This window comes from Haemaphysalis longicornis, unplaced genomic scaffold (genome assembly GCF_048455015.1).
Source record: "Haemaphysalis longicornis isolate Haplotype H1 unplaced genomic scaffold, Haemaphysalis longicornis Haplotype H1 scaffold_8, whole genome shotgun sequence".
In the NCBI taxonomy this organism is placed as follows: Eukaryota; Metazoa; Arthropoda; class Arachnida; order Ixodida; family Ixodidae; genus Haemaphysalis; species Haemaphysalis longicornis.
Window position 1 is genome coordinate 39,093,136 of NW_027526445.1, and position 16,490 is coordinate 39,109,625.

The 16,490-nt window shown below is 46.6% G+C and overlaps 1 protein-coding gene across 1 annotated transcript in view; it reads right to left on the reverse strand.

Annotated features, from left to right (window-relative positions):
• Positions 1-5,784: 5,784 nt before the first annotated feature.
• The window catches only part of LOC144148171 (cytochrome P450 2C20-like), a 63,225-nt gene continuing 52,519 nt past the window's right edge, over positions 5,785-16,490 (reverse strand). Inside the window, exons 8-9 of the mRNA XM_077679752.1 lie at positions 11,633-11,823; positions 5,785-6,804 (exon numbers count right to left, since the gene is read on the reverse strand). Coding sequence (XP_077535878.1) covers positions 6,614-6,804; positions 11,633-11,823 — 382 coding nt within the window. The 3' untranslated portion in view covers positions 5,785-6,613. The remainder of the gene's footprint in view (positions 6,805-11,632; positions 11,824-16,490) is intronic.

Sequence of the window (16,490 nt, forward strand, 5' to 3'; positions counted from 1 at the left end):
ACAGCGCATACGATTGAATAGAGACTTTGGCCTTTGGAAGGATACGAGGTTATAGGTTGTTGGGTGTTTGGAAAGGAAACATCATGTTTTGTTCTGGGTCTCTCATGGCCGCTTGCAGTCTTCATTCCAGCAAGGCTTCCATGGGCGGCTAGTGGCACAGGATGATCTCGTGATGGACTCTCAGGCGATGTGAAGGATGTGAGCCGTGAGGAGCTGGTTCGCCTCCTCGACGTGCACGTGTGTTAAGGACGCGTGGAGCATACTTAAGCCTCTATACACAAAATTGCGACGGATGCGGCCGTGTGTTTGCCGTCGCCAACAACACTTCTTGGGCAACCGTCGGGTGACCCACTAGGCCCTGCCACGGAGCCTGGAATCATTGCTGCCTCCATTGTTGCTCCCTTGTCAGGCCCACCGGCCGCTTCCAGCATCTGCAGCACCGATCCTGCATCCTCCAGGACGCCGCTTCCTCCTGGGCAAATGAGTGCTCCTGTGGTCTCTTCCGAGCAGCCTCTGCCGGACGACATGGATGATTTTTCAGACATCACTAACTCGACTTCTGGGACCATCGTATATGGAAACGAAAACGCATCTCAGGATGAAAAGTCCCAGTCGTTTCAGCCCGCTGCACCTGAGAAGCACCACCGTGCCTCTAAACATTCCTGTAGCCCTCTTGATATGAGTGCAGTCCCCAGCCCTCTTAGACACGGGGTTGTCGTGGTCGTAAAGCCTCTCTATTCCTGGAAAATAATCACGCGTTACAATCCCCTCGTTCTGAAAGCGGGATTTGAATCTTTGGCTCCAGGCGGCGTGCCACAACTACGTCCCAACTCTCGGCTGAACCTTCTCGCCATCGACACGCGCAATGCTGATCCCACCGAGCGCCTCTTGAAGGTTTCTAGTATTGCGGGCATCAAAATGCAGGCGTATGAGCCAAGGCCCAGCAACTGCGGAGTGGGAGTTTCTAGACAAGGGTGCCAGTAAATTCTGCCCGCAGACTCCGGAAAACATCAGATATTGTCCAGGTTGTATGTGGCACGGAAACAATACCCCATCACGTAAACACCGGATACACGCGCTATCGGGTGCGAATATGTCGCAACACCCAGGCAGTGCAAAAATTGCCAGAGCTTTGGGCACACTTATGAAGTGTGTAAACGTTCCTTCCGATGTTCCCGGTGCGGTGGCAGCCATGATGGTACGGGCTTTTCCGCTGGAAAGGTTTGCTGCCCGAACGGCAGCAAAACGCCCGAATCCACATCTGCTCAGTTCTGAGCCAGGCGTGATCCAAAGGCTTTTTTAATCTCAAGTCTGCTAACAACACTGACTACAAGTCAGCGAAATCGGCTTTAATGCTAGGGTATAGCCCAGGGCGCAAGGAAGCTTGGACCAAGCAAACTGCGGGTGCAATCTTCAGGAACGCCGAGGAGGACTGTGCGGCCTTACCGGTTCTTGAGCACAAGCCAAAGCAGCCGCCCCCTGCTGCCCCAGCAGTGGCAGAGCGCTCTCCAGCAGGTAAGCATGATCCTATCCCCAGGCACACGGAACCACCCGCATCTACAGGGATGTCTGTGATAGCACCGGCTACGACTGCAACTACACGGTCTTCAGCCTGTGCTCGCCGAGCTTCACTGCAACATCAGCTTGAACCAAAAGACCATCGAAACACTGGGGGCCTGTGTTAAGTGTGGTGTCCTCTCTCATTGAGGCTGCGCGCATCCTCCTTGCTGCCCTTTCATCTCCGATAGCCCCGGCTCTTTTGACGCTCCTGGACTTTGTATCACCCCTCCTCGCACAATGGGGGTAGCAGTCCCTAGAGAGCAGCAAACTCGGGATAGCGCAAAACTCTCAACGTCAACTCACCCAGACATCCTACAATGGAATCGCCGGGGCCTCGCAAACAAGATCGGAGAACTGAAATTCCGAGTGCAATAAGGTAAGCTATGGATATGGGCACGGCCCATGCAGGAACATAATGCATTGCACCCACTAACTGCCTTTTTGGGGTATCGTTTTCCAACTATACCAGATGGGCGCAAGAATGCCACGGATGCCCATCGCGGCAAGGCTGCCGTGTATGTATTTGCTAAATACCCACATACACAGATACACCTTAATGCTTGTAACCAACCAGGAAGTAGTTGCTGTTCATGTTCGTCTTCCGGGAGGTACGGTTATACTCGTCTCGATCTGTATACGCCCTGCGCCATCCGCCCGTATACTTCTTGGCTGGTTTTCTAATTTAGGGAGAGCGTACCCGGGCGTCCCAATTCTTGGTGGTGGTGATTTTATTGCACCATACATAGACTGGGGATACGCAACGACCTCACGCTATGGCACAAAAATTTACGAGACCTTTCTCGACGCGGCGAGTCAGCTTCTCAACGCTCCTTTCACGCCTACCCGCACGACTACTACAAATTCTCCTGATCTAACGTGGTGGATGAAACACCATTCGCTTAATCGGACGCATTGTGCCATAATCGGGTGGTGCAAGAACTGAGGCCGCTTGGAGGCTGGCGTGCGCTGTGCTTTAACCACGATTGGTTTATGAAGCCCAGTTTCAGCGTTTTACCATGTCTCAACATGCTAAACTGGAAGCTATTAATAGAGAAGCCATGCGGGCCATCATGAGTCTCTCTCGCATCACGCCGATACCGGTCCTTCAGGAAAAGCTCAGCTCAACACTACTGACGAGCTCATAAATCAACGCCGAGCTCTGCGAGTGTCAAAGTATGCATGTCTGCAGAACGGCCATGCACTGTACGACCACTTCAACCCAGGCACCTTGGCTCCTCCGGAAAGTCAGGATGAGCTTCCACACTGGGGTTATACGATTATAACCTCCAACAAGACTAGCCATCTGTAGAGAAGGCGGACCATAGAAGGTAAAGTACACTCTCTGCCCTCCCAAATAACCCGGGACCAGGCGATCAATGCCTCATCTACACCAACGCTTCAGGCAAAGGAACGCATGGTGTCACAGTGTGGACCAGCCACACTCATTCCAGCATCCGAGGCCGAATTCCCTACGCCTCTGCCGCATGCACCCCAATCGTGCTGGAATTGCAGGCTATACACGACGCCCTACTGTGTGCAGCCGCTTTCAATGAAGACTTGACAACCATCAATCTTTGTACCGACTCTTTGCACGTCGTCCACTATGCACGTCGTCCACTATACACGTCGTCCATGCACGTCGTCCACTAGAAGAAGTCCGAAGGGTCGGACTTCTTCTACTGTGCACCCTTCTAGGTGTTTATTGTCTTTCCAGCCACTGCGGTGCCGATGGCGTCAGGAGCGCCACGGGTGATTCGAGCGGCTTGCTTGGGAGGGTGCGGCGTCCTACTTGACCCCAGGTGAGCATCACACCGGTGGAGGGGAAAATATGGGAGCTGCATTCCTCCCGGAGGAGAATGCTGTCACTACAGCTGCAGCCATCTTGGCAAGCCGTGTGGTGACGGGTGTGGCTGGAGGCGGCGATTCATTGGGGCCAGGGATGCACCCAGATCCCTTGCTGACCTGGATCGCCGCTGAAACTAGGTGCCGCTACGACCCCCGCGAGGCTGCATCGGCGTGCTTCCCAGGGGGAAAGAGGTGAACCGCTTCTGAATCCCCCCAAAAAGGAAGGCTTCGGTTATCTCAATTTCAATAATTTCGTTGCCTAGCTGAACCTTTTCACGGGTACAAGACTAGGCCATGTGTGATCCCTCACACTTCATTCTGTAAAACTGTTGTGAAATACAATAACTTCCACGTGGTCATATTGGGTGGTTTTGTGCAGGTTGGTTCGCCCTGACACGAGTTATTACTGTGCCTGAGGCGCTGATAGGCGAAACATGGCGCAGTTTCCAGATGGGGCTGTCGGACAAAGCACACGGATGAAGCCTGCACTGATACAGACCGGAAGAGTGGAGGGGTAAAAGTAGAGGATCATGTGCTTTAGGGTATTTTAATATTATCTCTCGGCATGCAAATGCGCCCAACTGCCGTCGTCACTTCCTGATTTCTCAGGGCTTGAAGAACATCGGCCTCTGTCTCGTTTTTCAATCTGTCTCAGAGAGCACACCCTGCGGGCTCTTGATGCTCCGGTGGAGTGTGACCCTGCTCTCCAAATTTGCCCTTACCTCCAGATTGATTTAAAAAACTGGTCTTGTGGCTTGATTTTGGTTGTGCACTACAACGACGTTGTGCTCTTTAAAATCTTTGAGGTGAGGAACCCAGACTGCAAGACAAGAGAGTTCTCATTTTCAGGCAATTGAATTACCAAGAAAATGGTAGTTATTACGTTTTGGAAAACTGATGGCTAGAAGAGGTTAAAATGATACTCCGGTGTGGCCCCCTTTTAGCAGTCAATGGTGTTAAGAAGATTGTTTACTGTTTTTTCTACGGCAGAGGAAAAGTAGTGAACCTGAGTACTTTCTCCACTGCATGTGCCCTAATGGTTCATGAGGCCCTGAGGTCACTGCCAGGTTTTAAACGGAGAGGCCATCAGCGAGGGGTTTACCAAGGCTCCGACGGCCACTGGTCGAGCCTTCCACCTTTCAACATATTTCCCAGGTTGTCCACAGCTTATGCATGGGTGTTCTGGTTCCTGAGTGTCGCCAATACCGTCAACTTGAACAAGGATAGTGCCCCATTCGAGGCACAGGGAGGCTGTGCTCCCCATCACTTTCTCGGGAATTTTATTTAAGACAATTCTTTGCTGAACTTAGGGATGGTAACCAGAGCCTCTCCGAAAGATCGAGATGAAAGGTACATTTCTTTTATCCCTGGGGCCATGACTTAAGCATCTTCAAAATGTCCGCAGTGGTGAAGAAGAGTCGAACCTTCTTAAGCTACCTATGCAACAGGATGCCAGAATCGAGACCATCTCTATAAGTGCAGCAAAAAAATAGGAAATGAGGGGCTCATTGAATGAATACAGAAACACACTCTAGCAGTAAAGAACACCGATGATTGCAAATAGAGTTGAATTCATGGGTTTTTTGTTTAGGTTTGTTGTTAGTTCAAATTAAAAATAAATTAGAGGAAAACATGCTTTCCGAGTGCAACCCAAACCTACCAACTCCAGAAATGGGGTGCCAAGGAGGCTGTGCTCCCTCGACATTTTTTTTTATATTTATTGTTACATTATTTTTATCTACCCATGGGATGGGGACGAGCACCACGGCGATAACTACCGTTTAAGGGGTTCTTCTTTTCAAAACCAGATACGCGACTCCCGCGCCTTCGAAGTGTTGAGAGTGTTAAACCAGTCTTGAAATAACTATAGCGCCAAGACTGCCAGAACCAAGGTTCTTGCTTGGCGTGCAGGGAATCCGAGCTGGAAAAGATAGGCTCGTAAAAAGAACAGAGGAAAAAAGGCAGCAGCAAAGAACCCCAAGTAAGGCAAAGGGGAAGACATTTGTCCCTTTTCTGTGTAGAGTTCGTTTAATCGTTTCACATTGAAAATAAATATAGACATTCAGGTTCACAGTTGCGGCCCCTAAGCCACGACCTCCAGAACAAGGCTGCCGGGATGCTGTGTTCCCCTAAACGTTTTTCCGTATATATGTTACAATCATATACATTCGGGCGCGTGGATGTGGTAGCCAGCGCCAGCCGGTGAGCTCGCAATGAAGATTACCTGCTATTTGTCGCAGGGTGCGCGACTCAAGCGGTCCACCAGCGTTGAACTCTATTAGGCTACCTTGACACCAAAACTTGCAGAACCGAGGGCATGGCTATGTGTGCAGCCAAGTAAACTTGAAATGCGACTCATTCAATATAACCAGAAAATCATCGCTGAAATAAAGAACACCAAATTACGCAAAGGGGTAGAAATTCATCTACTTTTACAATAAAACACGCTTTATTTTGGATATGAAACAGTGAAATTTTGTAAAACAGGCTCCTTCGATGGGATTAAAAACCACGACCTCCCTCCAATTTATTTGGTATTTATGGCAAAGTATTTGTCTACATTACTTTGGAGAGTAGCCTAGGGTACCGTCCCAATGTTACTGAGATATAATTTTAACAAGTCGTGTCCGGCGAAACTATTTTGTTTCTTGACACCGGGACGTAGTTGGGAATAATGCCTCTAGAAATGGTTGTTCTCTACTCTCACCGGTATATAAATCTCTTTTTACACGCAGTCAAAACGTGCGTAAAAGAGGAAACATCAGTTCACGGCCCAACTTGTAGCGTCGCTTTAAAAAATCTACTGGTAATATCTCGATCTTTTTGTACAAGCATCATTTGGCTATTTTTGGCGGTCTGAATTTCGCTTCAAGCATAGCAAAGCGTGGTCTCGATTTGTATTTTTGAAGACTGGCGGAAACTTTTCTTAGCGGTGGTTTGCCTATAACCTGATCAACATTTACAACTGATTGGGTGTCGGTAAGCAATGATAGACTGAAATGCATAAGTTTTCCTAAATGTCTAGCTGATTGCTTTCTGTTCGGTTTCAGCCGGTTTAGGAAAAAACAAGGCCAAATAGTAAATGTTTGGTACCTCTAAACTATGCGTTTTCAAATTTTGAGGTGTCCTTTTATGACAATCTTTTTCATTTCTCTGTCATCATGAGATTAAACACGTGGCGCAAAGTTTTTCGATTTTCCGTGCCAACTTATATGTGGGTATGATGGCGTTCGACAAACCGCAGCTTGATTTGATGGATTTTCTGTGGGAGCACATCATCAGAGACCAGACTGATATCTCTTGGATCACTTAGCAGAACTTGAAACTGTTGCAGCAGGCGTGTCACCATTAAAAATGTTTGCATGGAAGCGAACGTTTCACCGGGACAGGATCGACGACCTAAAAAAGATTTGTAAAAATAACGCACAGGAAATATTACTACGTAGTAGCAAACTGACAAACAACGATAAATATACTTGATGTAAATAAAACAGAAGAGCAGTGAGCAGCCTCAGGCTTACAAGTCTAAGGTCAGAAGATAAAGAGTTTGCTAACACACAGAATCTCATGGTTGGAGTGGTGTTTGGGCGTCATGCTATGGTAGTATTCCGTAAGGAAAGGGTTGCCTTCTGTTGAAGACACATGTGTGCCCAGGTTTTTTTCAACTCCAATATTTTAGATTTTTTTGCATTCGTCTATTTTATATGGCATTTTATTTTACGCTAGAGGCCGGATTTTTTTCCTCCTAAGGTAGCCATTGCTTTCTCGTTAAACAAAATCAAAGCCCAATTCCTAATAAAATGATGCTTAAACGCGAAGCTTTTTCCTATGATATTTCAGTCTAATTAAAAGTCCAAAATCCTAACTGCTTTGACAGTCTCCGAATGGCGCAACCGCGTAGACACCGCCATCTTAATTAAAGCGAGGGACCAATTTTCCATTGTGACCATGGAAGGCGTTTTGTCTAGAGCCGCTTGATGTGCCTTCGTTGATCGTCGTCATAATTTTTAGTGAGACACATTGTGTAAAGTTAGATTTCCTGTAGCGCGTTTGGGTATCTGGTCGGTAGCCACCGGAGACGCATAGAAAGCTTCGATATAACACAGTGCGTAAGAATGCGGTGACAAGGGGTACTGCACATTACAGGAGGGTATATTGAAATTGTCAGTTTGACTCCAATGGCATCGTTGGGCTCGATAAAAAAGCCCGAATAATGATAGTAATTTTCTGTTTCACCTTAACGCGTTATACATGCTTTGCCACTATCAGACAGTTCGGTTTATTTCTTACGAATCATCAACAAGCTGACCTGTTTAGCTAACTAGTATAGAATCGGCGAAACACGTTACCAGAGTGTGTGGCTCTGAAGGAACGCAGGAACGAAGGTTCAGAGACGTGTTAGCGATTCCTGATTACCTCATATCAACATCCGTCAAAGCGTCATCCAGAAAATTACGTGACTTAAAAGGAACACTTTGTATTTTTCAATTTATTATTCTCATGAAATTTTAAAAGTGCATCTTAGGAAACCCATCTTCATCCGCCCTTTCGCTCGTTACGCGAACCCTAAAACCATCGCATCGGCTTTAAAATCTCGCCTGTATACTGGGCTCTGTCGACCAGAAGTTCGATGTGCTAATGCCTGAACCTATTGCATAAACATTAACAACTGATTCCACACTTCTTCAACTGTTCCTCGCATCCTCAAAGCGAACACAAACACTACTACAGACGCAATGATTTGCTTTCATTCTATAACATACGTAGGAAACGCAATAAAATCTATAGCTGTTGATATTGTTATCAACACCAACATTTTTACGCGCTCTTGTGGAGCTTTCTTTGTTTACAAATTTCATGTATACACACACACACTCACAAACTCACACGCACACGTACACGCACACACACACACACACACACGGGCATGCGCGCGCGCATACCCACACGCACACGACACACACACGCACACTGACCCACACACACACACACGCAAACACACGCTCACGCACACACACTAACACGGACGCGCACACGCACACACACGCACACGCACACGCACACACACACACAGACGCATGCATTGAATTTATCCAGGAGCAGATTCACAACATGCCCGTGGGCGACGTCACTAAACGGTGGACAGTCCCCTTGGCCTTGTAGAAAATTCAAACATTACCGCTTGAAATGGGTTACCACCAATAAAACGAAGCAACTAAAAAGGACGTTGATTGATTGATTGTATGGTTTGACGCGCCGGCGCAACGCAGGCGATGAGGCGCGCCGTAGTGGAGGGCTCTGGATTAATTTTGACCGCCTGGGGATCTTTACGTGCACCGAAATCTCGTCACGTACGTTTTTGGTTTTCGCGTCCATCACAAAAGCGGCCGCCACAGCCGGAAATCGTGAAAAAAGATATTGACCTCCTCTCAAGCATTGATGAAACGCTTGGTCGACTGCGCCATACTCGTTACTTCTCATCTATTGACTAAAAAGCAGCTATTGACCAATCGTTGCTGGCTGGGCAGACAGAAGATTGCATTTTTTACACCAGACCAGCTGTATGAAATCAAAGTGATGCTCTTTGGGCTTCGTACAGTGCTGGAAATATTTCAACGCGTCATTGACACGGCTATCGCACGCCTGACACGGAGAGATGTCTTCTTTACTATGACGACGTGGTTATTTTTGCTTGTACTTTTACGGAGCACTTACGCCGTCAAAGAGCCATACTTGAATATCTGAAAACGCTGGCTGACACCAAATCCCCAAAAATGCCGCTTTTTTTACCACCAGCTCAAATTTCTTGGCCATGTCGTCAGAAATGAAGGAGTGCGCGTTGACCCTGAGAAGCCCGCGGCACTGAGACTTTCCCGAAACCATCGGACAAGATGACAATCTGAAGGCTCCTGTGCCTTCGCCTACTACCAGCGTTTTGTTATAAACTTCTCGCACATTGCCGCCCCACTAAACTTCCTCACGAAGGAAGACGTTCCATTTGAACGGACCCATGGGCAACAACGGACAGTGGAAGAAGTCAAAAGAGCGCGACAGACCATATCTGTTTTGGGGCACTTCGACCAGAAGGCAGTGACAGAAATTCACACTGATGCTAGCAACAAGGGGCTTGAAGCAGTAGTACAATCAACACTAGGATGGCGCTGATGGAGTTATTGCATACGCGTGCCACGTTCGCGCGGAAAGCAATTACTCCACTACTGAAAAAGAGTGTCTCGCCGTCATTTGGGCTATCACTACGTTCCGCCACTATCTTTATGGGCGCCTGTTCGGCATGGCCACTAACCATAGCTGCTTATGCTGGCTTGCCACCCTCAAGAAACCGTCTGGCCGGCTAGTATTGTTGAGCTTGGAGCTACAAGAATTGAACGCCACAATATGGCGTCGTAGTCTGGACGCAGGCACAGTGACGCCGTCTGCCTCTCTCGCGATTCCATGGCATGGGTGCAGTCAGTTAACGACGACGAATATGACGCCTTCTTGGAAGCATTCATCATAGCGGACGTGGGGATACGTCGACGGAGTGATCCGGAGTTCCAGGACGTGCTCGCCTACTTAGGCAGCCAATCAAGAGCAGTCCCTAGAGCCTTCAAACGCACCGCGCTCACTGTTCGCGGCAATGTACTTTGCAAGAAGAACTTTGTGGTTAACGGCCAGTAGTGGGTACTTGTCGTGCCCTGCAACATACCCAAGGACATTCTTTACAGTTGGAACAATGAAGCAACTTCGGGACACCTTTATTATAGCTGTACTCTAGCGAGACTAAGGCAAAAGTATTATTAACCTCATCTTCCCTAAGCTTTGCGTTATTACACCAGAACACACTGAGAATACCAGCTGCGAAAGAGGCTCCCAAAGTGCTGTTCCAGACTTCTACATCCCAATGAACCACCGATGATGCCGTTCCAGCAAGTGGAAATGTATTTGCTAGGTCCATTTCCTTTACCAAATGCACGTAACCGCTGGATAGTTGTGGCAACGAATTATCTGACCAGATAAGTCGAAACCAGTGCCCTTCCATCCGCAACCACAACGGCAGTAGCTGCTTTCTTTATCCAGCACGCCGTTCTACGACATGGTGCCCCAGAGGATTTATTCACCTACCGGGGTAGTGCGTTTACAGCTCAACAAACGGAACACAAACTGTGCCTAAGTCACACCAGTCATCGCAGCACTATGGCATACCATCCACAAACAATGGGCTGACAGAGCGCCAAACAAGATTATTACATATATTATGGCAAAGTAAGTCGCCTTGGAGCATCGAACATGAGATGAGCTTTTAGCATTTGTTACCTTCGCGTGCAATACTGCCGTCCATGATACAACAGGGTTTTCCCCATTTCAAATAATTCGCGGTGGTTGCCCATCCTTCCCAGTGATTATGCCCACGAGGACGCTCAACTAGTATTTCAGCGCACATAGATAGCCCGGCAAGTAGCCAGAACCCGAATTACCATTGAACAGCCAGTCGACACCGCTCCCTACTTTTTTCGCGGACGTGACGTAGAGTATAGTCAAGGAGATAAGGTTTGGGTATGGACAACCGTGCGGCTTCACGGGCTTTGCGAAACGCTCCTTAAGCGCTATTTTTGCCGTATAGAATACTGCGTAGTATCAGTGACGTCAAGTAGGAGGTACTACCGGACACAGTGCGTTCGGCATCCTGCCGATGTTTACGTCTTAACGTGGTGTATGCGATGTGTTTTAAACCCTGCTTTTGTCACTGGGATTCCAGCTGGCACTTCCAGAGTAACGCATTGCACTTTTCCTATCCAACGACACCGGGAAGATGCGCTCTTGAAAAGGGTATAACCAAATCTGTTTGTCTCTGTGAGGAGAGATGGATTTAAAGAAAGAGAAGACGGACAATGATAGTGCTTTGCAGACTCGACCAATAGCCATAAAAAGTCTAATTGTTTGTTAAGTTACTGACAACTATCCTCTTACACCGCAAATACTTCTATTACATTAGCGCACTTCTCTAGCCGAAGGACTATGTTATTGGTTCTAGAAAGTTTAACGCGGTTTGCAGATCAAACCGCGTTTGTTAACCGTACCATAAAATCCCTTTTTTCAGTTTTTTGTATTAATGTGCCTACGTATTCAGAAAATATTCAGTATACCCTACAGAAAATTCGTGTGTACTGATTGCAAATATTGGTATTGTGTACTTTGAAATAGCTGCTACAAAATACTAGAAACGTACCGGTGCTGAATGGAATCAGGAATTCAGGTTTGCGCATCAAGACAGAGCCATCTTCGTTTAGAAAGCGACTGGGAAGAAATTTTTTCGGCTCCTTCCAAAAGGCTGGATCATGATGGACTGCCCAGATGTTTGTAAGAACAACTGTGCCTCGTGGTATGAAAAACCCGTCAATAACAACGTCTGCAGAGCACCTGAAAATTTCAGAGAAAAGCATTCTCTAAACATTGATAACGCCACAGGGAGTACGTGGGTACAGGATGCATATTAGGAAACAACAAACTATACCGGGGGTTTATTACAAGTCTGTTAGGGAGGCGTAAAAAACAAAATTGTGGCACAACGAAAATACCCACCTTGTTTTTTCGCCCACATTTCGCTGTTTCTGAAGCTGCAACATTGTACACTCAGCCCATTCTATTATTTGCCTATATTAAAAAGGAAACTACTACCGTGTAACGTTAGAAACAACTGAAGGGTAGGTTTCACTCAGAGATGCTTAGTTTAAGACTGATTCCTATTAACATTACTGCAATGTTACGGCTCGCTGTAAATCTTCACGGGTGCGTGCACAACAGCACTATGGCCTGATTTAGGGTCGCTGCGCGTGCGTTAGCGCAGTACGCAGTCTTAATTAGTCGCCCCCATAATACAATCCAAGCAGTTAAAAAAACACGCGGCCAACGTTTTCTTCCCAAACTTATCTAAATAACAGGAATTCCCAATTTCAGAAGAGATGGTACTCGCACTAATCAACTGTTGCAAATACGCTCGTTCTTGCTCTTACTAGTAGATAGAACGTATACGTTTGAAATTTTGCATTTAGAAAGATCTGCTTTTAAGAAATTTATTTATATTTAGCGGACTGGACTTTACTGTTGCAGTGATCGGGCAGACAATTTAGACGTTGGCTTTAACAGAAGTGCACAATATTTAAACCTCAGCATTGTTTGACGTCCGTAAGTCTAATTATTATCCAGAATATGTTAATTTTTTCGAACGTCAGGATTTTGATTGCGGACCTAAAACGTGAAAGGTTGTGCGTTCGAATCAGGGCAGTTACTTATAAGGAACGTCCTTAGTTATACATTCTCATTTGAAGACAGCTTCCAGCAAGCCTACTGCAATGTGTTGCCAGCGGTTTAATTGTTCTTTTTACACTCAGTATTTTGGCAGACCACTCCAAACACTCATTGTGCAAGGTGCTGTCTCCTGACCTGTGCGCAAATTTTCTTTGTTTGTAGATATTAACAATATATATAACCAAAATAAATTATTAATATCAGATTATACGAGGCCGAATGAGACTCCAGTAAATTTGAATATGCTACAGAGAGTATGCCTACAAGTATATTTTGTGGGTAGGAATATCATTATGTGAAGGCAGACAGATTCATCATCATTATTGTCATAAGACTGCTCACGTACACTGGAGGACGACGGACTCTCTCGTTGAACTCTCACCACTCCTCTCCTGCGCTGCTCCAGTTCACAGCTACCCCCGATTTTTGTTACTGTCATCCTTTCATCGAGTTAATAACCCGCCCCTTCTACTAGACTTTTCACTTGGCATTCCCTCTTTTACTCTAACTGTCCACCGGTTGACGGTTCGTCTCAGTACATGGCCAGCCCAAGTTCATTTCTTTTTTTCTTTTGTTTCAGCGGTGATTCAGGTTGTTCTCTGACCCAGGTCGCTCGTTCCCTGTGCAGAATTGGTACTCCTAACATTATTCGTTCCATGGCCCGTTGACCCGACCTTAGTTTGCCTTCTTCATGTCTAGTAACGGGCCAAGTTTCAGCTTACTTTTCATTAATTGGGAGGGCTCACCGAGGACTCGCCGAGGACTCCCAAACCAATACCTACTCTACGTCGGAATTCTCTCTCGTCGGTGAGGTCGGCAATAACCGTGCCTGAGGTAGTCTTTACTTTTTCTAGCGTTTCGCATCCAAAGTTGAAGGGATGTTTTCGGTATGCTTATTTCTCATCACTTTCGGTTAATGGATATTTATTTTTATTCCCAACGGCCGTGCTTTCTGATTGTAGATAATCAAGCTTTGTGTGCCGGTATTCTGCAGTCTTACTCAGCAAGAATATTTTCCATGAGTGAAACTTAAGCGCAAAATTTTTTTTTCACAGGGGCGAGAAAGGGAACGACACAGGCGCTTTTTCTCTTTCTCGTCCCTGTGAAAAAAAAAAATTTGCGCTTAAGTTTCACTCATGGAATTTGCGAACCAACTACCTCGCCTCTCCATTTTGCTTAAGAATATTTTCTCCGAAATCCTGAAATGGTTCATCCATTCCCTGTTTATCTTTTACCCTCTGTTTTCCCAGTAACGCTTTTTAGATTACACATCGAGACATGCTCCGAACAGTTTTCACGATATCGTATCGCATTGTCTTACTCCCTTCGTGTCGGGAATTTGTCGCTTTGCTTGTGGAGGGTTATCTTGTACATGCAGTCCTTATATTTGTCTTCTAGACGTCTTATGTAGATCTTGCCTATTTCCTGGTCTTTCAATGTCTCCCGAGCGCCTGGGGAAAGTACGGAACCACACATTTTCGCATAATCTTTAAATGCCACGTAAAGGGGTTTACTGAACCGATTTTTCTAACAGTTGGTTGACGACATGGATGCGAGCGATAGTTGATACCCTCCCCTAAGCCTAGCCTGCTCTCTGGGGTTTTGGAAATCGAGGCTGTCACCTGTGCGGCGAACAATAACTTTGATTAACAGCTTGTAAACAACTGAGAGAAGGCTGATGGGTCTGCTACTCTTGCGGTCCTCAGTCACCATTCTCATCATTATCGTCATCATCAGCTTATCTACGCCCACTGCAGGGCAAAGGCTCTCCAATTGATCTCCAAATATCCCCGTCCTGTAACTGGGACAAATTTATCCCCGCAAACTTCTTGATCTCATCTACCCATCAAACTTTCTGCTGCCCCTCCTCGCTTGCCTTCTCTAGGTATTACCTTTGCTACCCTTATTGACCTATGGTTTTCTTGCATTCTCATTAAATGACCTGTCCCCACCCATGTTTTATTCCTTATTTCTATTAATATGGGCTTAACACGCGTTTGTTTCCTGACCCACTCCGCTCTCTCCTTATCTGTTGTTTTTAGGCCTATCATCTTCCGTTTCATTGGTCGCTGAGCCATTCTCAATTTCATTTGAATTCTTTTAGTGAGCCTACAATTTTAAGCCCCGTAGGTGAGTACAGGTAAGGTGCAGCTGTTATACAGTTTCTTCGTTGAAGCCAAAGGTAGGCTGCCAATCATTATCTCAAAAAGCCTGCAGAATGCACTCCGCTTTATTCCTATTCTTTTAATTATCTCTGTCTCATGTTTGGGATCCGTGTTCGCGCATTGCCCTAAATAGATATATCCGCTTGCCCCTACCACCGCCTCGCCCCTATCTCAAAATGCTGTGCTCTCCCGAGGTTATTAGGCATTACTATAGTTTTCTGCATATTAATTTTCACCCCCACAATTCTGCTCTGCTTGTCTAGTGCGGTAATCATGCTTTGCCATGCGTCCCCGAGTTACATAGCAGGACGACGTCATCAGCAAATCTGAGGTTACTGAGGTATTCTTCATTCACTCTTACGTTCAGCTGTTCCCATTTCAATGTTCCGAAGACCTCTTGTAAACATGCTGGGAATAAGATTGGAGAGTTTGTGTCTCCTTGTTGACCCTTTTCTTATTGGTATTTTGCTGCTCTCCTTAAGGACGACAATCGTAGCGGTGGACCCACTGTGGATATCCTCTAGTATCCTTAAAGGGACACTGAAGTGAATTTTTCAAGCTCCTTGTTTTGCTGGCACTGGGTAGACTGGTTCGAATTACCACACTTTTTATCGTTTACCCGGTTGAAACGTCGGTAACTATTTTATAAAGCGGGAAACAAAAAAAAACTACCATGCGTTGTCTGTGGCGGCCGCACCAACTAAATGCTGTGACGACAAGAGGACATGCACCTTGACTGGACGAGATACAAGGTTAGCATTCAAACAAATTTCGGTTTCGGTTCTTTAAAACAACATGCTTGACATCCGGCGGCCTTGCTAGATGGGAATTCTCGATATCTGAGTAATCGTCATACCACGCTTCTGTCATGTTGCCGGCTGTAAAATGTCTGAGATAAGACTCCCAGGACGGCTTCGAATCGTAGCAATCACTAGCCCAGGCCTACCAAGTGGGTGACCGGCCTCCGCGTAACCGCAGACGCTCAAATTTCATGCGCTTTGCCCGCATATTCGGAGCTTGCCTCACTCATGCCTGCATTGTAAAAACCGTGTTCGCACCAGGCCAAGGGTCTGCTGATTCTGGCCTGTGCCCACTGCCCGCAAGCAGTCGGTGCTTGAGGCAACAGCACGCCCACGAGAACTCGCTAACGCGTCAGTGTCAGTCTGCGCGCGTTCTGCTAACTCGCCCGTGGAGCAGTGAACGTTACGGCCCACAAATGGCGAACCCAGTTTAAAAAGATCAGCCGCAAACGAAAAAATCAACTTCAAAAAAAGCATGTACACTCGGGGATTCGAACTTGCGCCTTGCAAAACAATAATTCTACCGCATCAGACCACTGGGCCACGAGCCAGCGCTGAAAATGTTGGATTATAAGGTATGTAATGTATAACTAGTTTACACTTTTACTTATTTTTAGCATTTCAAGTACCTTAGGTGACTATTTGTTGTATAGCGCTCCTGCGGGTAAGCGTCCCCCAAACTTCCGCAATATCTCACGTCTAGCAATCGCATTTCTTAGACGGAAAAGCGTTCGCAGATGTGTGGTCATGCTGCTGAGCGCTGTGGTTGTTCACCCAGCGCGAAAAAGTATATCCTGCTCCCTCGTTTTACGCT